The sequence below is a fragment of the Elephas maximus genome, chromosome 7 (genome assembly GCF_024166365.1).
Source record: "Elephas maximus indicus isolate mEleMax1 chromosome 7, mEleMax1 primary haplotype, whole genome shotgun sequence".
Lineage (NCBI taxonomy): Eukaryota > Metazoa > Chordata > Mammalia > Proboscidea > Elephantidae > Elephas > Elephas maximus.
Genome location: NC_064825.1, coordinates 45575077 through 45592978, shown reverse-complemented (window position 1 = coordinate 45592978; position 17902 = coordinate 45575077). Strand labels below are relative to the sequence as shown.

Genomic DNA, 17902 nt, shown 5'->3' with positions numbered 1-17902 from the left:
TGAATCTCTGAGGTTCTTTCTGAAACCCTTTTCCTTCTTGCTTTGAGAATTTCCTTTAATGGGTGTGCTGTGGCAAGTTCTTAGTTTCATTTGTCTGAAAGTATCTTTATGTCAGTTTGATTATCGAAAGAAATTTTTGCTGAGTAGAGAATTATTTTTCTTCAACGTCTTGAAAATATCTTTTTACTGTCTAAGAAGTCAACTCTTGTTGCTTCTTTTTTTCCTCTGGCAAATTTTAAGATTTTCTTTTTGTCTTTCATTTTCTGCAGTTTCACCGTGGTATGTCTATGTAAGGATGTCTTTTTATTTTATCTCCATGAACATAGTAAGCTTAGCTTTTGTTTTGTTGTTTTACAAAAAACAGCCTGTTTCTGTTGATTTTTTTATTGTGCTGTCTTTTCATGTGCCCTGTAAACTTTGATTGTTCATTAGACATTTTATTTGAAAAAAATTACTTTTAGAAATCCTTTTTTTTTTTCCTTATAGGCACCTGAGGGTATTAGCAGACCAGGCTTGAAGTTGTTTTGAGCCACTTAGATTACCTTCTAGTATAGTCTATTCTGGCTTCAGACCACAGTAAGTGGTGTTACTTAAGGGTCTTTGTTTTTGATTGACACCAAACTCTGACTGATATTTCCTGCCCGACAAGTCTGCCAAATATGCAGCAACTCTACTCAGATTTGCATAGGGCAAAAATGGTGGCCTTTCAGGGTCCACAAGTGGTGTAGGATGAAATTCACTGCCATCTCTACCCTGGCAGCCATAAATCTTCAATCTGTTCCTGCCCCCTTGCCCCTAACACACTTAGTTGGTTAAAAGTAGGGCTCTCTCTAAGAGTCCCTGGATGGTGCAAATGGTTAAGTGTTGTACTAACTAAAAGGTTGTCAGTTCAGACACACCCAGAGGTACCTCTGAAGTAAAGCCTACCAGTCTGCTTCCAAAAGGTCACAACCTTGAAAGCCCTGTGGAGTGCAGTTCTGCTCTGCACACTTGGAGGTCACCATAAGTCAGAATCAACTGTACGGCAACTAACAACAGAGCCCTCTGTGCTGCCTTTCAGCCTCTTTGAACTCTAATCATCTTTGTGTCCTTGGCCTGGTCATTTCTTGGTGTTTCGTTAGGGCTTCGATGCTCCCACTTTTTTTGTTGCCCTCAGTGGGAGAGTTAGTTAACATTACTAAGTTGGCCATTGTCAGACCAAAAGTTCACTCTGGAAAAACATGACAAGAAAAATATAACTTTTAACGTCATGAGTATTATGGATTGAATCGTGTCCCCCCAAAATACATGTCAACTTGGCTAGGCCATGATTCCCAGTATTTTAAGATTTTGTCACGTGATGTGATTTTCCTGTGTATTGTAAATGCTACCTCTATGATGTTAATGAGGCAGGATTAGAGGCAGTTATGTTAATGAGTCAGGACTTAATCTACAAGATTAGATTGTGTTTTAACCCAATTTTCTTTAGAGTTATTAAAGAGAAAAGGGAGTAGAGACAGGGGGGCCTCATACCACCAAGAAACAAGAGCCAGGAGAATAGTGCATCCTTTGGACCTGGGGTCCCTGCGCTGAGAAGCTTCTTAGCCGGGGAAAGATTGATGACAAGGACCTTCCTCCAGAGCTGACAGAGAAAGAGCTTTCCTGGAGCTGACTCCCTAAATTTGGATTTGTAGCCTACTGGGCTGTAAGAGAATAAATTTCTCTTTGTTAAAGCCATCTACTTGTGGTATTTCTGTTATAACAACACTGGATAACTATGACAATGAGGAAGGTTTTTCCATTTGTTTAAGAAAATTGTGGTTGAAATATCTTGAGTCTATACTGTTGACATGACTTTTGGACTTCTATTTAAAAAATCAGTTTTCTGATAAATGTATTTGGAAATGTTTGTACAAAGACTTGTAAAAATTAAGAAAAAAAGTGTTGAGGACAAAGTCTTTGCACTGTATACAGCTGAATTCACCAGGTTCTTCTGGCTCCCTTGTAAATGGTTAAGGGCTTATTCTAAATCAAGTGAATGTATTCTTATTTAAAGTGTTATTGATTAATCTAAATATCTTCTTGTTTTTTTCTGTTACAGGGAATACAGTGAGTAATCTGATTATGATCATACCTCCACTCTTTGGTGCAATTCAGAGTGTTAGAGATGGACTGGAAAAGCGGTACATTGCTTCTTATTTAGCACTCACAGGTATGTATAACCCTTCATCTGACAAAATGATACAATATTCAGATAGCTGCTTTTCTTGTTTATTTCTGAAAGTGATTCTCTATTTTATGCTGTCTGTTACGTATCTTGACCACATTCAAGAATTTCTGAATTAAAACTCTACAAACCTTGCCAGTTAATTGAACAGCATTTTGAATAATAATAACAACAACAATCATGAACCGTTTCAAGCATACTGAAAAGAATAGAGGTAATAATATATCTACTCCTCACTTACTATCTTGTTATCTGACATTTTGCCTTTACGACAATAGTAAAAAAATCTGCTATCCAACTATTTTGCACATTAATGACAGCGCACACCCTCACTTGAACAGCTCGTCCAGGTGTGTCCAGGTGTGCGGAGGTAGGAGCAGCACCACTCCCCAGGATCTTTAACCCTAGTCTGGAACCCACTGGGAGCCCTAGCTCTGGCTCCCGCTGGCTTCTGTCTCTGCTCCCTCTTCCCAGCTCTCTTGTGGAGCACCTCACCCTCTACCTCGAGCTTGCCTTGCATGCGGGCACTGGCTGGTGGGTGCCAGGAGCAGCATGGGTGGCGTGCGGTGGCAGCCACCCCCTGGCTGAGGCTGCCGCACACCAGCCAGCCCATGCCGCCCCACTTTACATACTAAGTGTCCTGCAGAGCCTGAGCTAGGACTCTGGGTGGCTGAGGACACTTCGCTAGCACCTGCAGCATGGATTCGGATTCTGGTGGGTAAAGTGAGGGTGAGCCTGTGACCACCACAGGTACAGAGGGGCTATTGCAGTCCACCTGTGAGGGCTGGGGCTGGGGAGGAGGGGAGGCTGGGATGGGAAATTGCAAGTATTTTGCATAACACCGATTTTGCATAGTGACCTGGTCTTTGGAACCTAACTTTGTGGATGAGTGATGTGTGGGTGTATAACAAACACACCTGTGTATCTTACCACCCAGCTTTTTCATGTCAGATCTTAACAGTTTGCAAGATTTGTTTCAGATTTTCTTTTTTTAAGTAAGGAAATAAGCTGCTACTTATGAAATTGAAACATCCTTTGTATTCTTCCCTAATCCTTTTCCCCTCAACTTCCTTGTCCATCCCCCAGAATTAACACTTATCTTGAATGTGATGTTTATCACTTTTTCGCATATTCCTATATTTATACTATGTATATGTGTCCTTAAAAAGTATATATAGTATAGTTTTGTATATTTTAAACTCTTTATAAAGCATACCATACTATATCTAACCTTCTGCAACTTATTCCAACCCCCAGCCCCAACATTATATTTTAGAATGGAGATTGAACTATATCAATACATGTAGTTCTAATTCATATTTATCGCTATGTAGTATTCCATTGTGTGAATATACCACAATTTATTCATTCTCTTCATAGACATTTTCCCAAGTTTTCAGACTTACAAATAATGATGAAACGAACATTTGTACATATCTCCTTGTGCTCATGTGTGCATTTCTCTAGGGTTTATGCCTGAAAGTAGAATTACTGAGTCATAGATGTATGCATGCATCTTTGACTTTACTAGATATAACCAAACTTCTCTGCAAAATAGCTACTAATTTACTCTTCAACCAGCAGTGTAGGTCCATTCGTCGTTACCTTCACCAAGACAGCGCCGCTTTAATTGCTGTAGCTTTTTAAAAATACCTGGTACATCAAGTTCTCCTGCTCTTTATTTTTCTTCAAAATTGTCATGGTTGTTTTTAGTTATTTGCCCTTCCATATCAATTTGAGGATCGGTTTATCAAGTACTAATTCCCACCCCCCCCCCAAAAAAAAAGCCTTATGGAATTTTGATTGAAATTATGTAAAAGTTATAGAGAAATTCAGGAGATAACGACTCCCCCCATTTAAGAACAATGTAAACTCTTCAATTTATTTGGTCTTCTTTTATGTCTTTCAATAAAAGTTTTATAATTTTCTCCATTAAGTCTTTGCACATCTTTTGCTGTGTTTATTCATAGCTCATAATTCATTTTGATTGTGTTGTAAATGATATTCTAAAAATTACATTTTCTAGTTAACAGTCACTGATATATAATTATAATTGTTTTGTTTATTAAACTTGTTTTCAGAAACTTTCTGAAATTTTTTTAGTCTAATAGTTTTGACCATAAATTCTCTTGGATAATTTTTAATATATATAGACTTTGATAGTATCTGGGTAAAATGACAGATTTGATCCTTTCTTCTCAATAAATTAATTTTTTGTTTATTTGTTTAAATTGCCTAACTGTGCTGTAAAACTTCTAGTATAGTGTTTAATAGAAGGTGCCAACAGTTGGCATCCCTATGTTATCCTGATTCTAAAGGTAACTGTAGTAAGTTTTATCATTATGATGTTAGCTATACCATTTTAAAGATACCTCTTATCAGATTAAGGAGTTCTCTTTTTTTTCCATTCAGAGATTTTAAACAATTTGTCTCATGAAAACTTGTTGAAATTTTCAGACCTTTTGTTTTTTCTGGGCTTAGTTAGATGATCATGTGTCTCTTCTTCTCCTTTAAATTGAAAACAAAAAAAAAATTGAAAATATGGTTAATTAGGTCAATAAATTTTCTAATGGTAAGCTGTTCTTGCAATCCTGAGATAAATCTGACTTGGTCATTATGTATTCTTTAAAAATACACAGCTGGGTTTGTGTAGGTTTTAAATTTTTTTCTTTTTAGTTGTGGTAAAACAAAAATACAGAGAAGTATAAAACTCTTAAGTGTATATAGATTGAAAAATTTTTACATGGGCGACCACCATCCAGATTAAGATATAGAATATTTCTACTGTTAGGTTTGTTTGGGGGAACTTTATTTAGGCATCTGGGTACATTAGGAATGTTGACCTGTAATTTTCCTCTTACTGTTTTCATAGGTCCATGAAAAATGCTGAGAAGTATTCTCTTATTTTCTCAGACAGTATGTTGTTTGAATATTTGGTAAAATTGCTTATAAAACTGTTTAAACTAAGGGTTCTCTCTTTCTGTTTTTGTTGATTTAAACTACCGATCAATTTCTTTAATAGTTATGGACCTATTCAGTATTCTCTTTCTTCTTGAGTTAGTTTTATCTACCTCATCTAAGCTTTCAGATTTGTCATAAAGTTGTTCATAGTTTTCTCCTATTTTTTTCCTGATGTTTCTTTTTAATCTGTTGCTATAACCTTTCAACATTCCTAATTTTGTTTGTGTTTTCTCTCCTTTTTCCTTGCCCCACCTTGCTAGAGATTTGGCTATTTTACTAGGCTTTCTAAAGAAGCAACTTCTGATTTCATTTATTTTCTTTGTTGTGAATCTTTGTTTTCTATTTTATTTGTTTATGTTCATGCTTTAGTTATTTCTACTCTACTTTCTTTGTTTACTCTCTTGTTCTGACTTCTTGAGTTGAATATTTACTAATTTTCATTTTTAGTACAAACATTTAAATTTTGTGTGACACCTTGACCATGTCCCATAAGTTTTACTATGTGATATTTTTATTACCATTCAATGTAATTGCACTGTAGTGAGAGAATGTAGTCTGAATGATACAGATGTTTTGATATTTGATGAGTTTTACTTGAGGCCGAATACTTGGACGATTTTTGTGAATATCCTGTGTGTGGTTGCAAAAATGTGTTTTTCTTGTTGTTGGTTTCAGAGTTATATAAGTATATAATAAGATTAAGCTTATAAATTATGTTGTTCAAATTTTCTATATTCTTAATCTTATCGCCTTAGTTTATTATGTTAAATTCACCACTGCAATTGTGGATTCTTCAGTTTCTACCTGTCAATGTCAGTTTTTGCTGTGTTTTGTAGCTGTGTTATTAGATGTATCAAAAAACCCAAACCAAACCCATTGCTGTCAAGTCGATGCCAACTCATAGCTACCATGTATGACAGAGGAGAACCACCCCACAGGGTTTCCAAGGCTGTAATCTTTATGGAACCAGACTGCCATATCTTTCAGTCACAGAGCGGCTGGTGGGTTTGATCTGCCGACCGTTCGGTTACTAGCCACTTAACTGTGCTACCAGGGCTCCTATTAGATATATATAGGTGTATAATTGCTATATTCTTGATGAGATTTTCCTTTGACATCATGTGCTGACCATCGTTATTCCTGACTTAAGGCCCAAATCATTATTAAAATGTTTTTTTTTCTTAAAGACTATTTTGTCTTATGTTAATATGGGTACATCACCTTTCTTTTGATTAGTATTTGCCACGTATACACAGGTAGTCCTCAACTTAAATACGGTTCCATTCAGACAACTACCCCATTGTAAACTGGTTCTGACATAAGTTGAATACTTCATTTTTTTTTTAGTTTTCATTATTATTGCCTTTTATTGTCAGTATGGAAACCCTGGTGGTATAGAGGTTAAGAGCTATGGCTGCTAACCATAAGGTCAGCAGTTTGAATCCACGAGGTGCTCCTAGGAAACCCTATGGGGCAGTTCTACTCTGTCCTATAGGGTCACTATTAGTTGGAATCGACTCAATGGCAATGGGTTTGGGTTTTTTTGGGGGTTTTATTGTCAGTATCTTTATAAATTCCATCTCTACTTGTCTTTGGGGGTTGGAAACATTACATCTGAGAATGATAACATCAGCAAATTACATGCTGCAACATTGTATGTAGTACATATTACTAATGATTAAAAAAAAAATAGATGTACCAAAAAAAAAAAAAGGATGGTCATAAGTGTGGTTCATTGTAACTCAGTAAGTCGGGGACTACCTGTATATGTACATCACATATACGTATATATTATGTGTGTGTGTGTGTGTGTGCGTGTAAACTCTGGTGGCATAATGGTTAAGAGCTGTGGCTCTTAACCAAAAGGTTAGCAGTTCGAATCCACCAGGCGCTCCTTGGAAATCGTATGGGGCAGTTCTCCTCTGTCCTATAGGGTCAGTATGAGTCGAAATCAACTTGATGGCAATGGGTTTGGGTGGTGTTTTTTTTTTTTTTTTCACATTTATCCTTTCTGCTTCACTTTATTTTTAGGAGTCTCTTGTCAAGAACATATAGCTTGATTTTCTTTATCCAATAGGACATTTATAATTTAATTAATGTTTCTTCGTTATCAAATCAAGCTACATGAGGTCAGGTACTGTTTGTTTTGATTATCATTTAATCCGTGGGATTTAACACAGTTCCTGACTCAAAAGAGTACTTTGCTGATTTACTGAGTGAATGTTTAAGGGAATGAATGGCAGGAAGTGGGGTAAAAAGGTAGAAAAACACCACATGATGGAGGAACATGAACTCTGTCAATCAGGTGATAGGGAATATTTTTCTGTTTTTCCAGTGCAACCCTGGGCAAGCCATTTAACCTCATGGAACCCTTCCCCTATAAAATGTAGATAATATCATCTACTTAAAAAAACCCCATTGCTGTCGAGTCTTTTCTGACTCATAGAGACCCTATAGGACAGAGTAGAACTGTACCTTAGGGTTTCCAAGTCTGTAATCTTTACAGAAGCAGACTGCCACATTTTTCACCCACAGAGCAGCTGGTGGGTTCAAACCACCGACATTTTGGTTAACGGCTGAGCACTTAACCACTGCACAACCAGGGCTAGTATCATTTATAAGACAGAATATTATTTCATAAAACTTGTATGAAGTTGAAATAAGATAGTACACATGAAAGTGTTCTGTAAATTCTATCATATAAAACTAAGGCAGTATCACTGACTGCTGTTCTCTGATAATTCCTTCTCACTGCTGCCAAACTGAACTTTTAAAAAGGAAATGCAGTTATATTGCTCCTGATTAAAGTCCCTCAGTGGTTGCCTACCGCTTTCAGGAAATTCATTGGCACTTTCCATCATGATATGGGCCCAGTCTACCTTTCCGCCCTCATCTTCCACTATTCCTTTCCTAGGTTTGGGGTGGAAAGTTATGAGCAGTTTTGGATATAGGTACAAATGAGACTGACTAAAGGAAAAGTATAAGTGTGAATTTAACCATTTAAAAAATGTTTATTGAACATCTGTGAATACCATTATGTGTTGTTTTAGGCGCTTAGACTATAACAGTGAACAAAATATATAACTCAGCTTCCACATTGTTTTACATATTTCTTTCCACCAATCTCCTTTACCTCTCTGTGCAGCAGGGATTGTGTCCTAGTGCTCTCTGTCTGGCGTATAGTGGTCCTCAGTAAATAGTGGATGGATGGATGAATGAGCTTTATTAGAGCCTAACATAGGGAAATCACTTCTGCCATGTTCCTGCATCATCATAATAAAAGAAAAAAATAGCAGTGAAAGTGGATTCTAGTTTGTTAGCTCTAAACTAATCACATTTGCATTTGTTTTAGGTCAAGATAGATAATATTTATACATAAGTAGAAAGGACCTCTAAGTACCACAGAACTGTAAGCTATCACGTCAGATTCTGCCATGATTAGATTAGTCATTGGATATGAGAGACCTTAATTTCTGAATGAAGTACCTAAATGGCGCAATTCGTTAATGACTCGGCTACTGATGGAAACAATGGCAATTCAAGTCCACTCAGTAGCGCTTAGGAAGAAAGGCCTGGTGATCTATTTCTGAAGAATCAGCCACTGAAAACCCTATGGAGCGAGCACCGTCCTACTCTGACCCACACGGGGTCGCCACGAGTCAGGGCTGACCCAGCAGCAACTGGTAACAAAACCATGTGTGCGTGTACCCTCCAGCCCAGCAATCTCGCTTTTAAGAATCTTCTGTGACGATATTTCAACAATTCAAAGTTAAAGGTCTACAGGTTTGTTTATCGCAGGATTATTTATAATTACAAAATAATGTAAACAAGCTAAAAGCCCGCACATAGGAAATTGGCTGAATCAACTGGTAAATTCACACAGTGAGTACTGGGTAGCCATAGAAAGAATGAGGAGCATCTCTGATCTGATCTGGAATGATTTCTAGAATATATTATTAAATAAAAGAGGCAGAATATAAAATTATATATATAGTATACAGCCTTTTTTGTTAGGAAAAAACAGGAAATAAGAAAATGTACATACATCTGCTATTTTTTCAAAAAGAAACTTAGGATGAACTGAAGCTGAAATTAGTTACTGCAGGGGGTGGGTTGATGGGGTAGAAAGTATAGAGTAAGGAATGGCACTTCTCTGAATATCATTTTGTGGTGTTCTCACTTTTCGAACTATGTTACTATTTCACATATTCAAAAAATAAAATTAGATCAACCAGGACAGAGGTAGGGGAAATTGAAGAACAAGTGATTTGTACTGTATATCAAATGGAGAACATAACCACACAGGATAAAAGCAAAAGAACTAACCCAAGTAACTTTTGACATAGTACCCTTAATACATACCCCTGATCTGAAGACAAAAGGAAATGCAAATAAATCTTGAACCTTAGTTAGTATGTTTATTACTGGTAATGGCATGGTATAGAAATTCTGAAGCTTTTTTTGTGTGTATTTTAGGATTGAGCAAATGAAGAAATATGTTGATATTATTGGGAGCTAGGGTTCTCACTGTGGAAGAAGGATGATCCAAATTTGGAATGGGGGAAGGCAAGGAGGAACCCTGTGAATGGCATGGGAATTAGCAGTATTATTATGATTTTTATAAAAATCTGTTTAAAATGCTGTATCCTCTGTAAAGGCCTGGGAGCAGTGACTCACAAGTAGCATTGAACATACTTTGTTCGCTGGGCTTAGTTTCTAAAAATTTTTCTTCACTCAAAGGGACCAAGGCTTTTTGGAGAAATGGCTAGTTCCTGGGCTGAGGCACGGAAACGATGAGTCTGGAACATCCTGCTATGCCACACACACACACACACACACACAAATGAGGGGATAGTGTGAAAATCACACAGAAGTCAGGTTGGCCAAACCTGGGACATTTTGAGTTTTAAAATGAAAAATGACATGGTATCAAAGAAGAATCTATACATTAGAATGTTATAAATAAAAAAAGCTTTTAAATGTAACATTCATGGTAAACACTAAGAAAATATCTTTTAAAAACATACACAAAAGGAAAGGAGAATGGAGCCAAAGTGGCTTACTACGAACCAACAAAACATAAAAGCAGACAGTAGTAAAGGGCAAAGACAAAGAAAGAAAGCTTAAGACACAAAAAAACAAATAACAAAGTGGCAGAAGTAAGTCAGTTTTTTTAAATCAGTAATTACACTGAACGTGAATGGACTAAATGCTCCAATCAAAAGGTAGAGAGTGACAGGATGGATGAGGAAGAGCCATAATCTAACTATATGCTGTTGACAAGAGACACACTGTAGACCCAAGGACACAAATAGGTTGAAAGTGAAAGAATGTTAAAAAAAAAAAAAAATTCCATGCAAATAATAACCAAAAGAGCTGGTTGGCAATCTTAATATCAGAAAAAGTAGACTTTAAGGCAAAATCTGTTATAAGAGATAACAATAGACATTATATAGTGATAAAGGGTCAATTAATCAGGAACATTTAACAATCATAAATATATATGCGCTCAACATCGGAGCACCTCAGTATGTAAAGAAAACACTGATAGGCTTGAAGGGAGAAATAGATATGCTGCAATAATAGTTGGAGACTTCAATATTGGATAGAACGTTTAGAAAGAAAATTGGCAAGGAAACAGAAGACCTGAATACATTATAAACCAACTAGACTTAACAACAAAAAAAAAGACTTAACAGACAGATATAAAACACTCCACTCAACAATAGGACAATGTATATTCTACTCCAGTGCAGAGGACTATTCTCCAGCATATACCATATGTTAGATCACAAAGGAAGTCTTGATAAAGTTTAAAAAATTGAAATCATACAAGGTATTTTATCTGATCACAATGGAATGAAACTAGAAATTAATAACAGGTAAGAAAAACCTGGAAAATACACAAACATATAGAAATTAAACAAACAAAAAAATTAAACAAACACACTATTAAAAACCACCATTAGTTTGTTCAAAAGAGAAACCACAAATTTCTTAGAGTCAAATGAAAATGAAAGCACAACATACCAAAACTTATGGAATGCAGTGAAGGCAGTACTCAGAGGGAAATTTGTAGCAATAAATGTCTACATGAAAAAAGAAGAAATATCTCAAATCACAGCCTAACTCAACAACTCCAGGAATTAAAAAGAGAAGAGTAAACTAAGCCTAAACCTACCAGAAGAAAGGAACTAACAAAGATGAGAGCGTAAATAAATAAAATAGAAAACAGAATCAATAGAACCAAAAGTTGATTCTTTGAAAAGATCAATAAAATTGATAAACCTTTAGCTAGACTGACAAAGAAAAAAAGAGAAGATGCAAATAACCAAAATAATTAAAAGAGGACGTTATAACCTACCCAATAGAAATAAAGAGAATTATGGCAGAATATTATGAACAACTGTACAGCAACAAACTGGATAACCTAGATGAAGCGGACTTTCTTAGAAGCCCACAACCTACCCAGACTGACTCAAGAGGAAATAGAAACTCTGAACAGACCCATAACAAATGAAGAGATCTAATCAGTGATCAAAAACCTTCCAAGAAAAAAAGTCATAGACTAGATGGCTTCACTGGGGAATTCTACTAAACAGAAGAATTGATGCAAGTACTGTTTAAATTCTTCCAAAAGGTAGAGAAGGAAAGAATACTCCCTATTCCTTCTGTGAAGCAAACGTAACCCTGATACCAAAACCAGACAAAGACATCACAAGAAAACTACGGGTCAGTATCTCTTGTGAATATATATGCAAAAACCCTCAAAAAAAAAAAAAATTACTAGTGATCAGAATCCAGCAGCATAATAAAAGAGTCATACACCATGACCAAGAGGGATTTATTCCAGGAATGCGGGGACGGTTCAGCTTTAGGAAATCCGTTGACATAACACAACCACATCAGTGGAACAAAGAAAAAGAACCACATGATCATCTCTATGAATGCAGAAACAGCATTTGATAAAATCCAACACCCTTTCTTGATGAAAATGCTAAAGGAGATTGGAATAGAAGGGAAATTCCTCGGTATGATTCAGACCATATGTGAAAAGCCAACATTATACTTAAAGAAACAAAAGTTCCCAGATTGAAAAGAAGTAAAATTATTTTTGTTTGCAGATGATATGATCGTATATATAGAAAATTCCGGAGTCTGCAAGAAAACGTCTAGCGCTAATAGAGGAATTTAGCAAAGTTGCAGGATACAAGGTCAGCAAACAAAAATCAGTTGGGTTTCTATACACCAGCAATGAGAAATCTGAAAGAAATTAGGCATTTAAGAGAAGAAAATAACTAGGAATAAATCTAACCAGGGACATGAAGGACTTATACAAGGAAAATTATGAAACACTGCTGAAAGAGATTAAAGAAGACTTAAATAAATGGCAAGATGTTCTATAGTCATGGATTGTAAGGCTTAATATTGTTAAGATGTCAATACTACCCAAAGTGATCTATAGATTCAACATGTTCCCAGTCGGAATTCCAACAGTCTGCTTTACAGAAATGGAAAAACCAATCCTCAACTTTATATGGAAAGGCAAGAGGCCCCGAATAGGTAAAGCAATGTTGAAAATGAAGAACAAAGCAGGAGTACTCATACTTCCTGATTTTAAAACATATTAATACAGCCTTGTACTGGTGTAACAATAGACACGTAGATGAATGGAATAGAATTGAGAGTACAGAAATAAACCGCACACATCTATGGTCAACTGATTTTTGACAAGGGTGCTAAGTCCATTTGATGGAGAAAGAAGAGTCTCTTTTACAAATGGTGTTGGGAAAACCAGATTTCCATATGCAGAAAAATGAAACAGGGACCATGCCTCACACCATACACAAAAACAAATTAAAAAGAGATAAAGGTCCTAAATGTGCAAGCTAAAACCATGAAATTCTTAGAAGAAAATGAGGGCCGGTGATGTCAGGCCTAGCTTTTAGCAATGGATTATAACAATAAAATATAACAACGAAAGTGCAAACAGCAAAAGACTATATAAATGGACCTCATAAAAATTAAAAATTTGTTCATCAAAGACTTTACCAAGGTGTCATCACTGCTGAGGAGAGCAGAGCCGCAGGGACCCACAAATCGCAGAGCCGCTCAGAGTTTTTAGAACATCAGCTATAAAAATGGGCAGAACTTTCCTTGACCGTATCGGTGGTACCCGTCTGTTTTCTTGTGCAAACTGCAATACAATCCTGACCAACCACTCAGAACTCATCTCCACTCGTTTCACAGGTGCCACTGGCCGAGCATTTCTTTTAACAAGGTAGTTAACCTGCAATACAGTGAAGTTCAAGACCGGGTCATGCTCATTGGCTGCCACATGGTTTGAGACGTGAGCTGCAAAAACTGCAGTAGCAAACTGGAATGGATCTATGAGTTTCCCACTGAAGACAGCCAGTGTTATAAGGAAGGCCGTGTGATTCTGGAACATGCTCTAGTTAGAGAGAGCGAGGGCTTTGAGGAGCATGTACCATCAGATAACTCTTGAAGAAAGAGATAAATACCATCTTTTCCCAGGTCTCCTTCACTGAAAACAAAAATCTGCTTTCATACACTGTCACCTTAGCATCACAGTCAGATTCATGAACTGAAGAACAAGAGGTTGTCAGAATCCAAGATGGAACCTTTCTTCTTTTTTTTTTTTTTTTTTAATTTTTTGTCCAACAGCAGTCTGTGGAGAGAATATTATGCAGATGCCGTTAATTTTTTTTTCCCTGTGTTTACATCTTGAGGTGGAATAGTCCATCTGCAGCTACATAATGGGCTTAGTGAGGAAAAAAATCTGGGCTATTAGAGGGAAAAACAGTGTGTTTTATGTAAATTTTGAAAGGAAAATATGTCAAGAGCATGGTTTTTAAACTTATTTGGGCTTCATTTTAAAACCTTTTGTAAAACCCAGTTATTTCACCTGATTTGATAGCTTCAGAGAAGAGATCCAAATTTGTGACCAGCACTAAAGGTCCAGTGTTAACATGGCTTGTGCTGGCCATTGTGCCATATTCTTGTTGGAGATAAACAGTAGCACCAGAGCCCATTCTTCTTTGTCAGTCTTGACCCAAAGATGTCACCATTCCTAGTTATTTGTTGCCACAAAATTGGTGTTGATTGAAAGTTTTCCTGAAATGGGGCAGAACTGCTTGGTTGTTTTTTTCCATATAACTTAAGTATAGTAATATAAATAAAGTGATAGTTGGATATTAAAAAAAAAAAAAAGACTTTACCAAAAAAGTGGAAAGACAAGCTACTGACTAGGAGAATATCTTTTAAAGCCATATATCTTACAAGAAGCTAATAACCAGTATATATATAAAACTTTGACAACTTAACAAAAAGACAAATAACCCAGTCATAAAATGGGCAAAAGACTTGAAAAGACATTTCACTAAACAGGACATTCAGACGGCCACCAAACACATGAAAAAATATTCAACATCATTTGCCATCAGAGAGATGCAAATCAAAACCACAATGAGATACCATTTCACTCACACTAGGATGGCTAAGATAAAAACAAAAACAGAAAATAACAAATGTTGGCAAGGATTTCGGGAAATTGGAACCTTCATCCATTGCTGGTGAAAATACAAAATGGTACAGTCATTGCTGAAAACTGTGGCAGTGGCAGTTCCTCAAAAAACTAAAAATAGAACTACCATATGACTCAGCAATTCCATTCCTAGGTATATACCCAAAAGACTTGAAAGCAGAGACTCAGACAGAGACTGATACACCAGTGTTCACTGCAGCACTGTTCACAATAGCTAAAAGGTGGAAACAACCTAAATGCTCATCAACAGATGAGTGGGTAAACAAAATTTGGCACATGCCTACAATGAAATGCTAGTCAGCCAGTAGGAGAAATGTAGTCTTGATACATGCTATGGTATGGGTGAAGGTGGAAGACATTATGCCGAGTGAAATAAGTCAGTCACTAAAGGAATTACATGAAAAGACAAGAAAAGCCAAAAAAAAAAAAAAAAAAAAAAAAGAATCCACGAGTTCATATTGATACTAAAAAACAAATAAATGGGATGAGAAGAGGAAGCTTTTTTTAAAACAGTAGAATGCCTGCTAATAAATGTAAACAGAATGATAGGTTTTTTGTTACCTTTTTTTTAATCACCATTTTGCAATCATCACAGTAAAAATTGATTCAGGCAAGAGTCATGGATGAATGCTAAAACTATGAAACTAATCAAAGGGTTTGGGGAACATGAGAATTACACAGCCTCAAAGCAACCCCCCACAGATTGCTCATTAATTTCAAAGGGAAAACAGTTACAGTGGAGAAATCTGGCCGATACCATCTTCATCAGGTAGTCAAAGTTAACATCACTAATCGTACAAACTGACATCAGGTGTGGCCTGGCATGACCCCTGAAAAGGAAACATCGTTTATGCATTATTACTGCCAGAAATGAATAACCTCAATCAAATCATGAGAGAATAATCATAAAAACTCAAATTGCGGGGCGTTCTATGAAACACCTGTCCTGTATGCTTCAAAAAATGTTGACATAAAGGACAAAGAAAGTCTGAAGGAACTGTTCCAGATTAAAGGACAATTTTTAAATGTTTTCAAAATAAAAGATTCAACTAAAAATTTTTTATTGAGCACTTATAGTCTGTGTGGTAGTATACCAAGTAATCTAACAGTGGATAAGATTTGAAGGAAGTAAAGATAGGGGCAGAAGTGGATAGTGAGTATAGAAGGAATGCTTTTGCTGACTTAACAATCCCTTCGTAGTAAATTACTTACTCTTCATGTTACTTCTATACCTTATTCTTACTTTCATGATTGTGCTTGGATCACCATACATGGTACTGTTCAATGTAATGCTTTTGTACCTTCCTTTGCCTTTTTCTTTGTTTTACTACTACATCGTATTAGAAATGGAAAAATTTTATGCAAGGAGGAGATGCTCATAACAGATCAATAGAAGAATCAAAGGTGTTTTCTCTGATTATTTTTCTGATAGGTTTCAGTAAAATTACTATTACTAAATTGAAGGAGGAATGATAGAAACCTAAAATTCGTTTTAAGTAAACATTTTTAAAATTAGCAAAACTTTCTGTTTGTATGTAGAAGATGATAGAGAATATAAATAAGTTTAATATTCTTTCTGTCATAACACTTGGAGAGAAAATTGAAAAATAAAGACAAACTATTTGAAGCTGAATTCTGTATGTCGAGTTAGTGTTTAGTATTTGATATTAGAACTCAGAATTTTCCAATTTCCTGTGATACTCAGTTTTTATTAGGCCATAAAATTTGTTATTTATAAATTGTTAGAGTTCGAAAAGACAACAATAATTTTATTCATAGAGCATTTGTTATATACTAGGGTCTGTAGTACATACATTAATCTATATTATCTCATTTCAAACCGACAACCTATGAGGAACTCTTTTTTTAACCTCTTTTTATAAACATAGTATTTGAGATGAGACGGAGTAACATGTCCAAGATCATGCAACTACTGAATGGTGGTGCCAAGCCTTGAGCCCAGATCTGTACGTTCGTTTTGCCATAAACCAATAACTAAAACTGTGCATTGTCTCATACAGAACCAAGCCAGAAGAAACCTTTTCCATGAGATTTAATTTTTCTCTTTACTCCTGAAGTCACAAATACTGGTTTATCTTATTTCTTTAAAATAAAAATGTTTTCATTTATTCATTCTTTACAGTTATTTTTTGAGTACATACTATGTGCCAGCCAAAAAGATGAAGTCCTTTTCCCCATACAGCTTATGTTATGGTGCAGGGAGATGATCTGTAAATAAATAAACAACAACAACAAAAATCTGTAGTTCTACCAATCTATTTGTTGTGCAGTGTATTTGTATTTGTATAATTATCTAAATTGCAATTATCTGAATGCATAGATAATTGGCAACAAGAAAACCAAAATAAATTGTAAAATAGTGAAAACACAAATAAGGCAGAAAAAAATATATTGAAGATTTTTATTATTGTTTTCTAAGTCCAATATCGTTAAAACGACTTGTTGGGGTGCAGTGTCTGACCTCCTCTGACTTCACAAGGGAAAAAGAGAATCAAGATCATCGGTCCAAGGCTGATTCCCATGAGGCAGGTACTGGACATGTCATCTTTACCATTGGCCTCTCCCACAGCACTCTCTTCTTGTCTGGGTTCGATTATTCATTGTAATGGCCACATAGAACTCACAGACCACACTCAGGATTATGGTGTTTATTAGGGAAGTAACGGGTTACAATTCAGGCTCAGGAATGCTGAGGATACACTTCTTCCATCAGGATAGCCTCTCCCCAGCTGTGCTTGCAGGCATTCTTCTTCCTGGCCCTCAGTCTTTGCCCATAGGCACTCAGCTCTCTCTCCATGGGCTGAGAAGCGCAGTGCACCGTCTCCTGCTGCCGGGTCTCTGCTGCTAAGTCTCTCTTGCTGGCCTCTGCCTCCTTGGTGGTTGTGGGATCCTCTTCCCTGCCCTGGAATTTGCTGTCTTTTAAGGCAAAACTGACCAATCCCCTTGGTAGGCCACAATTACCCCATCCCACAATCAGTCACCTGGTTGGGAGTTACAGGCCTACGGCTAGACAGGCCATACACAAAAGTAATTAATTGCACCGTAAATACTGACGTAGAAAGTTACTAAAGTGGAAATGCCACAGAGACACAAAGTCACTTTCTAAAGAAAAGGAGCGCAAGAAATTATTTGCATTAGGCAGCTTTAGT

At 36.3% G+C, this 17902-nt stretch overlaps 1 protein-coding gene and 1 pseudogene across 1 annotated transcript in view; both read left to right on the top strand.

The window, feature by feature from the left end:
- Positions 1-17902, top strand: part of ACER3 (alkaline ceramidase 3) — a 167349-nt gene that overhangs the window by 45790 nt on the left and 103657 nt on the right. Inside the window, exon 2 of the mRNA XM_049889736.1 lies at positions 2081-2191. Within this exon, the coding sequence (XP_049745693.1) occupies positions 2081-2191 (111 nt within the window). The remainder of the gene's footprint in view (positions 1-2080; positions 2192-17902) is intronic.
- LOC126078913 (protein yippee-like 5) lies at positions 5517-16176 on the top strand (annotated as a pseudogene).